At 41.0% G+C, this 12276-nt stretch overlaps 1 protein-coding gene across 8 annotated transcripts in view; it reads left to right on the top strand.

The window, feature by feature from the left end:
* Positions 1-12276, top strand: part of grin1a (glutamate receptor, ionotropic, N-methyl D-aspartate 1a) — a 189706-nt gene that overhangs the window by 141825 nt on the left and 35605 nt on the right. For all 8 annotated transcript variants that reach the window (XR_015760745.1, XM_087998561.1, XM_087998566.1 and 5 more), the window contains 2 exons: positions 7587-7696; positions 8809-8954. Coding sequence is in view for 7 of the 8 variants with exons in the window: in XM_087998561.1 (XP_087854687.1) it covers positions 7587-7696; positions 8809-8954 (256 nt within the window). In the remaining variant the exon portion in view is untranslated. The remainder of the gene's footprint in view (positions 1-7586; positions 7697-8808; positions 8955-12276) is intronic.

Here is a 12276-nt window from a genome sequence, read left to right on the forward strand (position 1 = left end):
TTGTCCTTTTATCCTCTCTGAATCTCCCTCCATGTATACTCCCCAACTCCTGTTTGTGACTGTACCATTTCACATGGTCTTGTTGTATCTTGTCATCAATGAAGTCAGATCTAATCAGTTGCCCAATCTCTTTTCAAGACCCAACTTTGTCTCCTCCTGGAAAACTCTAGCCCCCCGTCACTTACAACTGTACTTGCAACATTGCAACCACCATGTCTTTGATCCTCTGTTCATCACAACATTTCTGCTGCAACTGATTTGATCAACCACATCATCACCTCTATGTTTAATGCCCTAGTCCCCAGTGCATATTAGATTAGATTACCTACAGTGTGGAAACAGGCCATTTGGCCCAACAAGTCCACATCGACCATCCAAAGAGTAATCCACCCAAACCATTCCCCCACCCTATATTTACCCCTGACTAATGCCCCTAACACTATGAGCAATTGAGCATGGCCAATTCACCTGACCTGCACATCCTTGGACTGTGGGACGAAACTGGAGCACCCAAAAGAAACCCACGCAGACACGGGGAGAATGTGCAAACTCCACACAGACAGTTGCCCGAGGCTGGGATTGAACCCAGGTCCTTGGCACTGTGAGGCAGCAGTGCTAACCACTGAGCCACCGTGCATCCAGACTTTATCTCCACTCCCTTATGTTGAAGGGTTACAGATGTGACTTGATACAGTGGGTGACTGTTTGCCACTCACACCAGATCTTGCTGGACCATAAAACAAAATCACTACCTGATCCTGCTGCTGCCTGTTAAAACCATATTGTTTCTGATTCCACCCGGGATGAAAAGTAACTGTTGGCTTCTTTTCTCTAATGCAAACCACTTTTTTAAAACCCCCTTTCTATCTCCGTAACCTTCATCTACAATAATGTGTGAGAAGCTCATGGACTGCTTTTGTCACTAATATTGTGACCATTCGGTTTGCTGCTTTATGCGAGGTTCCTCCCTTCTCCTGTTCAGCTTGTCCCCTGCCAACATTCTGAATCCACATTATTGTCTAGTTTCTCCCCAAATTTTCTGAATGCTGTCTCTCAATTCATCGTGAACATGTGGCCAATCTTTGCTCCCTCCAACCCATTGTCAACTAAACTCTGAATCAAACTAAAATGAAGTACAAAGAACTACTGGAAATTGGATGAAAAACAGAAATTGCTGAAGAAACTCAGCAGGTCTGGCAGCATGTAGGCAGAAAACAGAATTAACATTTCAGTCCAGTGACCCTTCTTCAGAACTAATTGTAACTAGGGAAAAGGTGATACATATACTGAAGATGTGGGGGCACAGGGGTTGGTAACAAAGGTGAGGTGGGGGGTGGGGCAATGTTGGAGGTGGGGGGCGGGGGTTGGTAAAGGAGTAAAAGATAGGTGGAGATGGAGCCCAAAGAGAGAAAACAGCAGCTAAACAGACAAAGGGATGGTGAGCTTGGTAGAAAGGAAAGTTGCTTATGGGACAATCAATGGGTGAAAATGGGTTGGCTGTGCTGAAAGTAGCCTGTATCATGACAGAGCCTGGGTTGGGTAGAGGACATGGGAGAAGGTTCTTAAATTATTGCCCTCGATATTGAGTCCAGAGAGCTGCAGGGTTCCCAAGCAGAAAATGAGATGCTGTTCTTCCAGCTTGCGCTGAGCTTAGCTGGTGCACTGCAGCAGGCCCAGATGATGTCCAGGAAACAGGGTGGGGGCTGTTGAAATGGCTGTGGAAAAGGATATGGAAGATATAGACTGTAGAGAAATAGATGGTGACAAGAATCCAGAGAAAGTATATTCCTGTCAGGGTGAAAGGGAAGGCTGGTAGGTATAGGGAATGCTGGATGACTAAAGAAATTGAGGGTTTGGTTAAGAAAAAGAGGCTGAACAGGCTGGGGCTGTTTTCCCTGGAGTGTCGGAGGCTGAGGGGTGACCTTATAGAGGTTTACAAACTTATGAGGGGCATGGATAGGACAAATAGACAAAGTCTTTTCCTTGGGGTGGGTGAGTCCAGAACTAGAGGGCATAGGTTTAGGGTGAGAGGGGAAAGATATAAAAGAGACCTAAGGAGAAACTTTTTCACGCAGAGGGTGGTACGTGTATGGAATGAGCTGCCAGAGGAAGTGGTGGAGGCTGGTACAATTCTAACATTTAAGAGGCATGTGGATGTGTATATGAATTGGAAGGGTTTGGAGGGATATGGGCCGGGTGCTGGCAGGTGGGACTAGATTGGGTTGGGATGTCTGGTCAGCATGGACGGGTTGGACCGAGGAGTCTGTTTCCATGCTGTACATCTCTATGACTGTATGGCTGGCAACTGGAAGCTTGAAGTCATTTTTGCAGACGGAGTGTGGATGTTCTGCAAAGCAGTTGCTCAGTCTGCATTTTGTCTTCCCAGTAGACTACACTGAGAGCAGCGCATACAATAAACTACTCACCAGGCAACCTCCATTTCAGGTCCCCATTTTACAGCATTTTATTTACTGTTCTCTCTCTTCAGGTATTTTGCCCCAAACTCTGCTTGAAAGCTTCATCGTTCCTCTTCTCAAAAGAAATCAGACTTCCATGGCACTGTTTTCAAGCTACAACCTCCCACTTCTCTCCAATGTTCTGAATGTGTTATCTTTGACTTAATCTGTGCTATCTTTCCAGGACTTCTGATATTGAATTCCTCCCTGTTACAGTACAGTAACTGCTTGCCACAGACACTATGTGACAATGATTGTGGTAAACAGTCCCTCTTTATTCCTCTTGACTTCTTGTCTCTCTCTAATTGAGATCAGAGAATCACTTACAATGGATTCTCTAACTATTCCCGCTACCTCTCTATCCCCAAAAGAATAAATCTCCAGTCCCTACCTAACTCTCATCCTCATGCTCCCCTTCAGTGATATTATCCAGTAACATAGATTTGGTTTCCACATGAATGCTGATAATCTGTTTGACTTCATCACCACCTCCCTCAGATCCTTCATGTTGCTAAATTATCAGACTATTTATCCAACATCTGGTACTGGATGATCATAAGTTTCTTCCAACTAAATGTTAGGAAGGCAAGATTTGATCCAGTATGAGACTCTGACTACACATTCACATTATCAGATTTACCTATTTCCATCGCTGTAACATCACCAAATATTGTTCATGCCTGAGCTCATCTACTGAAGAAGCCCTCTTATTTGTCTGGCCTAGTTCCAGACTCGATTATTCCAATGCACTCTTGGCCATCCTTCCCTCTGTTAACTTGTAGTCATCCAAATCCCTGTTGCAATGTTATAACTTGCACCATAGAACATAGAACTTTACAGCGTAGTACAGGCCCTTCGGCCCTCGATGTTGTGCCGACCTGTGAAAATAATCTGCTGCCCATCTAACCTACACCATTCCATAAAAGCAAATTACTGTGGATGCTGGAATCTGAAACCAAAAGAGAAAATGCTGGAAAATCTCAGCAGGTCTGGCAGCATCTGTGAGGACAGAAAAGAGCTCACGTTTCAAGTCTAACTGACCCTTTGTCACAGCTTTGACAAAGGGTCAGTTAGACTCGAAACATCAGCTCTTTTCTCTCCTTACAGATGCTGCCAGACCTGCTGAGATTCTCCAGCATTTTCTCTTTTGGCTACGCCATTCTATTATTATCCATGTGTATATCCAATGCCCATTTAAATACCCTTAACATCGGCAAGTCTACTATTGTTGCAGGCAGGCTGTTCCATGCCCCGCCTACTCTCCGAGTGAAGAAATTACCCCTAATATCTGTCCTAAATCTATCACCAATCCATTTCCTAATTGTCCCTTGGCTCACTTACCTAAATAGCCTCCAAACTCAATTCAAAATTCTCGTCCGCGTTTTCAAACAGCTGGGACGTGATGTCCTAGTGATATTATCGTTAGATTATTAATCCAGAAACTCTGTTAATATGCTGAAGACCTGGGATTAAATCCCACTGTGGCACCATCATGGAAGTTGAATTCACTAAATATGTAGAATTAAAGGTTGAGCGATCGCCATTGTTGGGGGAAGAACCCATCTGGTTCATTAATCTCTTTCATGGAAGGAGATCTGCCATCTTTACCTGGTATAGCTTACATGTGACTCCAAACCCACAGCAATATGGTTGAGGTCTCGACTACCCACTGAAATCATTATGACTGGACACCCAGTAACACCTTTACTGAACTCAATTGTGTAAATATCCATACAATTCTATTTCATGCATCAAACAATAGATGATCCTGAAAAAACTGCTTAAAATCTTGCTTGCCAGTGATAGGTAGTGCTTCTGAAATGGTCTAGCATGCCATTCAGTTGTAACAATCACTACAGAGTCTCAAAAAAGGAATGAAACCAGATTGACCACCTGGTGGGAAGGTACTTCTCAAAATTAACGTATTTTTCTCTTTCTGTGGGCAATCAGAAAGATCCAGAAAAGACTTGCTAAATTCTTGAAGACCATTCTGAAGTAAGAGTTAAATTCAGGATAAAGACACTCCAATTTACCACACAAATTCTATTGACCAGTTTGTCAAACAATACTGCCGCAAAGAGTAAGTGAATGAATTTTCTGAAGAAAAGTCACAGATGCTCATTGAGCTGGTCATCTCAACATCAATAGAAACCTTTTGGAAGGGTCATTTGGACAAGTAAAAGGGCCCTATCATTAAAACATTACTTTAAGATTGAGGTGAATATGCAGTCAACAACAATGACCGCGTTATGACTGCATCCAACATTATTGCTACGATGCACCAAACCAACAAACTCCAAAATGTGTATCTATCCAAAAACTGTTCAACTTTTCTTGATATCTAAAAAACTAAGGGATATCAGAGGCATATATGCAAAGGTCAAGTCAGACTTCAGAAACAATACGCAGGTGGCCAATAAAGTAGTGCAACCCCACAACACTGGGCAGCAACTCCTCAAATACAATGAGGTTCACAGTTAACCAAGTAGAAAATGACCAAAATATTCATATTGTTAAGCTCACGCAGCATGTCGACTGTAAAAAACAATTGGGAGCTTTTATGACTTCCTTTTATTTGTTCATGGGACATGAACCAAGGTTAAAAATCACACAACAAGTGGTTATAGTCCAACAAGTTTATTTGGAAGCACTAGCTTTTGAGGTGCTGCCTCTTCATCAGGTGTTTTTTTTTGCCTATGGCGGAGTTGAGAGCAAACTAGATTGCACTGGTGGATCTGGTGTCACTAATCACTGATGATGCAGTACCACTGCATCACCAGCCCCCATTGTACCATGAGTATTATTTGTTCTGATGATAGGATGATGATGTACAGTAAAAATTAAAAACAACACAACAGCTAGTGCCAACATATTACCACTGCACATCCTGAAAGATGTATACTTCAGCAAGTGGTGTTTTGTGTACAGCCCACGAACTTTTGCTCCACAGATTACCAGTTCCAAGCATTTACACTGTCACACTGCAGTACCAAAACACCAGCTCAGTTTAGCTTCCCACAATCTTCCACCTGGTAGAAATTACCAGTCCAGCCATGGCATGATTACCAGTATACATCCATTTTAACACAAGATCAATTCATGGGATTCACTCCACCCTCACTCTTGCAGACTCAATCAAGTTAGTTAGTGATCTGTAAGGGATATAGTTTTGATGTGAAATATCACCCAGGTACCAAGCTGATTACATCTCACACACTGAGCAGATTATTCAACCCATTCAAAGTCCAAGATATTCCTCTTGATCTACACTTTGGCCAGAGCCATGTGAATAGTTGCAATTAGCAACTGCTAAAGATGACAAACTACAAGAGTGCAAAAGACCATTAAACAAGGATGGTTTCTTAGTATATAAAAAGTAACTGAGTAGATTCAATCATTTTGGTCATACAGAGATGAACTTGGCATAAAAGCATTATGCCAAGATATTAAGTCCATATTACATCAGGTACACATGGAAATTGAACGCACGAAAAGGGTTAGCACAAGAATCTGTGTACTGGCCAGGGACCATTTAGGATATTCGATGACTTGTGTTCGCATGTGAGGCATGCCGAATATATAAACCCCAATGACAGAGGGAGCATCTGCATGCACACAATATTTGAACCATTCTTTCCAATCACTTACAGATAGCTATAGATCTATTAGAAGCACACAGGGGAAGATTATATTCCTGTTCCAGATTACTTCTCTAACTTTCCCATTGTTCGATAACTTAGCACAACCAATGTGATTGTTACTGATATAGCACTATTTTTATTTTGTTTGGTGTCCCAGATCAGGGCATTTTTGACAATGGACAGCAGTACATTGGCAAACCATTTCCAGGTGTATACTACATGGAGATTGACCCATACCACATCATCATCTCACTAGCCATGCTCACCAAATCTGGTACAGCATATAGTTTGTATTTGTCAAATCATTAACCATTGAGTGTCAAGCAACAAACCAGGATTTATACATGTGTTATGAAGTGGAAGTGGAGGTCGAAACCCCTCTGATGACTGAAACCGAAACACCCAGAGAGGTTCACCTTGCTTTATAATCCATTAAAACACGTGTGAAATATGGTAGAACCTAGCTGTCACCCCCCAAGCTGTTATAAAGGACTGGTTAACTGAAATAAAATCCTTTCACTCACTCTATAATCAACAAGTAACAATTTATTTATCTAACTCCAACAGTGAACAAATTAACAGAACCATTAATAAACTGAACAATTCCCCTTTAAGTAACTTCCTGAATAAGTAAAATCCTAATGGTATGCTGTTTCAATAAAAACAAGTCCCACTTATATAACAAAACAATAAAATTTAGTCTCTCAAAACTACAGCAGGATACATCTTCTGAAATGCTCCTTGGCCTTTCCATTGATGCTTTCAGGAATGCCTCCTCCTTAGAATTCTTGCATTAGTTCTTCTGTCAGGAATGTTCTCTCTCTGTGTGAATTCTGCTGTTGGGAATATTAACTAAGAGCGCTGCGGTACCTTTATTAATTAGATGGTGCTTTCTCTGACATCTGAAAGTTGTTATCTCTTCAGATGGCAGTCTGCTGTCTCCAATTTTCCAAATGCCCTATTAAATTCTTTACAATCTGATTGGTTCTAGGTACTCAAAACCATCAGATTTTAATTTAATTGGTTTTTGATATCTAAGTTTAAATTCCTCAGTTGCCGTTATGTGATTTTAACTTTGGTCTCTGGATTATTTGTCCAATAACATAATTACTATGTGCCTGTATTATTATTAATTATTAATGGAGGTAAATCAGACGCGTTCCTTGATAGGCATATGCTTTATCTGCTGTATGTGTCCATTATTCATTTGTCCAGTTCATGGAAGCCTGTTTCCTGGCTTTACTGACTCCCCCACCTCTGCCCCTACATGTCTGGTGTGGAGTGATGGCCCCTCAAACTATGTAATCTGTTGTCTCTCTTGAATGGGCAAAGGTGTCTACGAGTCTATTGGTCACTAGAACCGCCATTACTGGACAACTCAATGTACCCAGCACCAAGAACAGTCCTCTGTTCCTTGAAGCACCTATAACAGTCCTCTGTTCCTCTGAAAATGCTTGTTGACTACTTTTTTGTTTAAATCTTTCTTCAGTTTCCATGAAAATGGTTTTATGGAGGACCTGGACAAGACCTGGGTTAGATATCAGGAGTGTGACTCACGTAGCAATGCTCCAGCCACTCTGACCTTTGAAAACATGGCAGGTAAGTGTGCCAACAAGCACCCAAATATCTGATGGAAAACGTCATATTTTGTTGTTTTGCAGTGGCAGTTGAGAGTTGAAATTTTCAAGGATCCAACATAAAAATGTAAGAACTAGGAGCAGGAGTAAGCAGTTCAGATCCTCGAGCCTGATCCACCATGTGATAGGATCATGGCTGATCTTACCTTAGCCTCAACCCCACCCACCTGCCTATTCTCCATAACCCTTCAACCTGTTACTAATTAAAAATTTATCTTCTCAAATTTACTCAATGTCCCGGCATCCATGACGCTTGGAAGTAGCGAATTCCAGAGAATTGTGACTGTTTGAGAGAAGGAATTTTTCCTCATCTCTGTTTTAAATCTGCTACCCCTCAGCGTGAATCAATTTTCAGTCCCCTCTTAATCATATTGCCAGCACAGTAATCAATTCTATCTCATCTGTATGTGCTGCTTTATAGGAAACAAATCCAGGCAGGTACAATAAGGGTGTTGGTGACCAGCATTCCCCTGTCAATGTGATTCATAATAATCAAAGACAGGAGATAGGACAGCAACTGCTTTCACTCACTACTACAGGAGCAATGGGATGGCATCGTTTCCATTTATCCTAAAGGCTTGCCTTTCTTGATTGTTTTCTTTGCGTCAGTTGTTGTCATGAAAGAGCTAATATCCATCTTTCCAAAGAGTTGACCAAATCTTCCAGCTAATTGGTGAAAGTAGGAATGGTGACAGGACGCATCAGCGATAGGCAGGGCTATTTCAAGGTTAACAGGACAGGGAGCTCAGGTTAAAGTTATATTCAGCACTGATGAGCGCATGTTGCCATCTGTAATCACTTTCATGTTTTTTATAAGACAGTGCCTCAACTATGACTGAAAATCTCACAGCAAGGATTTGTTCAATACTGCCAACTCTGCCAATTATTTCATACAATTACCAGATAGCTGACTAGAACTCTTTAATATGTTGGGAATGGATCTGGCATGTGCAGATGGGAAAGGAAATGGGATTTGCCACATATTGCAGTTTGATTCATTTATTAGTGTTGCATTCTGAAGAATCAACACTTCCACCTGTTACTGAACCTCCTCCTTTGTTTCCTGTCTTTTAGGTGTCTTTATGTTGGTTGCTGGTGGGATTGTTGCAGGAATATTTTTGATATTCATTGAAATTGCTTACAAACGGCACAAAGATGCTCGAAGAAAGCAGATGCAGCTGGCTTTTGCTGCTGTCAATGTCTGGAGAAAGAATTTGCAGGTATATTTTAGGATTAAGTCCCAGAACTCTCTGCATCATATCACTGAAGTGCTACTAGTGATATTAAATCTTAGGTAAAAACTGCAGAATTGTCACCTTCTGTCCTGTAATTACTCAGCCTTCCAAGCCCATTCTAGCTCTCTGCTAGTCCCCATTGCTCTGCAAACCTTTTCTCATCTGGTGCTTAACTGGTTCTCTTTTGAAAAACCATAATTGAATCTGCCTCCACCACACTCCAAGACAATACATTGCAGATCCTAACTACTCCGCTGTGTACGAAGGTTTCGTTTCATGTAATAATTGGTTCATTTGTCACTCACCTTCGATCAATACCCCTCTGGTTCTGGATCCTTACGTTAATGAGAGCAGTTTCTTCCTAAACATCTCTCGCAGGTTTCTCATGATTTTGAATACCTCTATCAAGTCACCTCCAAGCCTTCTTCTCTACAATTAATAAAACCAGTTCAGATACATAGGAACACAAGAAGTAGGAGCTGGAGGTAACCATACAGATTTTGAAACTGCTTTACCGTTCAATACTATCATGGTTGACCGTCTGTCTCTTCTTTTGTACACCTTTCACATATTCCATAACTTGCTGAGAGCAAACTTTCAATTATTGTGCCTGAAGTAACTGCACAGAGGCTGGTATTCTGTCACCAAGTCACCCTTTATTTACTTGTACACAATATATGGGCTCTGACCAGCCAGCTCAGAGCCAGTCCCTTGGCTGAGGAGACCTACTGAATCTCCAGTTTCTGTCTGTCAGCCAGGGCTCCCTGATTGGCCCAGTCAAGGATCTCATAGTCGATTAGATCCAGCTATCCCTGGTTCCAATCACTAAAGTGTGTCCATAAACCTCTGGGTAGGAAATCCAAAGAATCAAAACCCTGTGAGTAAAGAAATTTCTCCTCCCCTCAATCCTGAATGATTGACTCCTTATCTTAAGGCTGTGGCCCCACATTTTTGATTCTGCAGCCAAGTAACCTCTTCTGAATTGTGCAAATGCCCCATTTATCCCAATTCTCAGCTACCTGTCCGTTAAACAATCCTCCATCCATGCTAATACATTACCCACAATGTGATCCCACAGTTCTAGTCTCACATGTTAACTCTTGGGTCTGGTGCCTGTACACATGCTTTTTGGACATGTAAGTATACTAGATATACTGGTTTCTCTTTAACTCCCTTACTTGTTACATCCTTAATCAACTTCTCTGATTTATTCAGGTAATTAAATAAAGGATGTAACTGCAGCCTTTCCTGTAATCTTGTCTGCACACACTCTAAATCTATCACATTATTCTTAAAATATAATACCTGGAATTGGTTATGATATTCCAGTTGAGGCAACACCAGTGCTTTATAAAGATTCATCACAATTTTCTGCGGGACAAGGAATGCCATTTTAATAACTTTTGCTGCCACTTTCAATAATTTAAAATCAGGTCCCTCTGCTCCTTCCCTTTAGATTTGTACCATTCATTTTATACTGTATCTCCTCATTTTTCTTACCAAAATGAATAATTTCACAATTTCCTGCATTAAATTTCACTTGCCTGCCTATTTCACTAACCTGCCTGTCCTTTTGAAGTTTTACACTCTGCTCCTGGAAGTTCACAATGCTTTCAAGTTTTGTGTCATCTGCACATTTCAAATTTTAGTTCTTTATAGCTGAAACTAGGTCATTTAAAGATCAAGAAATGCAGTGTCCCTCGTGCAGATGCTGTAATAACCCATTATCAAATAAAACAGCTGTTCACACTTCTCTCTGTTTTGACCTCTAACCTAATTTGACTCTGTTAAACAATGTCTCCGTTTTAAAATTCTCATCTTGTTTCTCACATCCCTCCATCAGCACCCCTAACTCTGTAATTTCCACCAGCCCAATACTAGCCTTTTAGGTATTTTTACATTTTAATTGCTTCACCACTGGAGGCTATGCCGAGGTCCTAAACTCTCTGTGACTCTGTTTCCTGTTTTAAGACACTCCTTAAAACCTACCTCTTTTACCAAGGTTTTGATCATCTGGCCTCATGTCTGTTCGGATCAATGTCAAGTTTTGTTCGATAATACTCCTGTAAAACATCTTGGCATGTTCTATTATGTTTAGGAAGCTATATAAATGCAAGTTGTTGTCACTCTATACATGCCCTGCCCCCTGTAATGTATGCCCTGTATGTGTCTTTCCCCTACAAAGTTCCCTGTACATGTCCTGCCTTTGCAAAATGCACTTTGTATGTGTCCTGCCCCTGCAATGTTATAACTCTGTATATGTGCAGCACAGTACAATTCTCTTCACAGGTTCAGAATTCACCACTAGATGAAAAAGAATGCTTTCTTTATGAGATTAGAATCTAAGTGGTGTATTGATAAATTGCTGCTGATTTTTCAAAAGAATTGGTCCTAATATAATCTTGTCAGGGATGGAATTGCATTTGCTTTAAAACCTGGTTAAAGTGTAGTTTCCCCCTTTCCTCAATGTTTAAGTCTAGTGTATATTTCCATATGTCGTATAGAGTCCATGATCGAAGCATTGATGTATTGCATTGATTCAAAGGCCTTTATTCCCTCCAGATGAGGCAGAACCACAAAAGGTGAGAGTGTGGGCACCAAAGGGCCTGATTTAGAACTTTACTTAAATATGCATTTTCTTGGTGAGTTCTGGTCAAACAATTTAATATTGGACTAACGCTTAACTGAGAGCCCCATGATTCCTGTGATTTCCATAATAGCTGTCAAGAGCACCCAAGAGGTAAGTGACTGTTCCTCTACTTGTGAGCACTGAACAAATTTCTGTTTGTGAATATTAGCTCAAGAAATAGTTACAAATTGGCCTGGATTCAGACTTTGAAGCTGACTTCTTGCAGGATTTAGAGAAATGCTGTTCTAACTAGTTTTGGCTGCCATTTTGGTAAAAAAGAGTGTATTGAGAGACATGAAGTGGGAGAGTGACTAAAGTAGCACTGTGGTTCATGGAGATTTGTTGCAGTGGTCCTTGGTACTTTGACTATTTAGTGGTATCCCCTAGGAGTATGATTGGTGCAAGACAAAAGTGGAAGAGGTTGAGGTGTTGAATTCCAGGATAGTCTCTTGAGTGACCATTTTGGATAGTTAATCGTGTTGAGTTTTAAAAATCAATGATAAAATCAAGTGAACATTTGTGTGCTTTCTGGTAGTGCTGATCCTGTAATCAAGGGAATATGTTGCTTTCTTTATTTAGTACCTCTTAAAACCTGAGAGCAAGTATTGTATTAAGAAGTTTATCACATTACCAATACTCCTGGTGACTTCAAGTATTTGCAGGTTTCTAGATCCACAG

This window comes from Chiloscyllium plagiosum, unplaced genomic scaffold, assembly GCF_037043375.1.
Source record: "Chiloscyllium plagiosum isolate Xiang-an unplaced genomic scaffold, Cpla_swu_hap1 HiC_scaffold_21, whole genome shotgun sequence".
NCBI lineage: Eukaryota > Metazoa > Chordata > Chondrichthyes > Orectolobiformes > Hemiscylliidae > Chiloscyllium > Chiloscyllium plagiosum.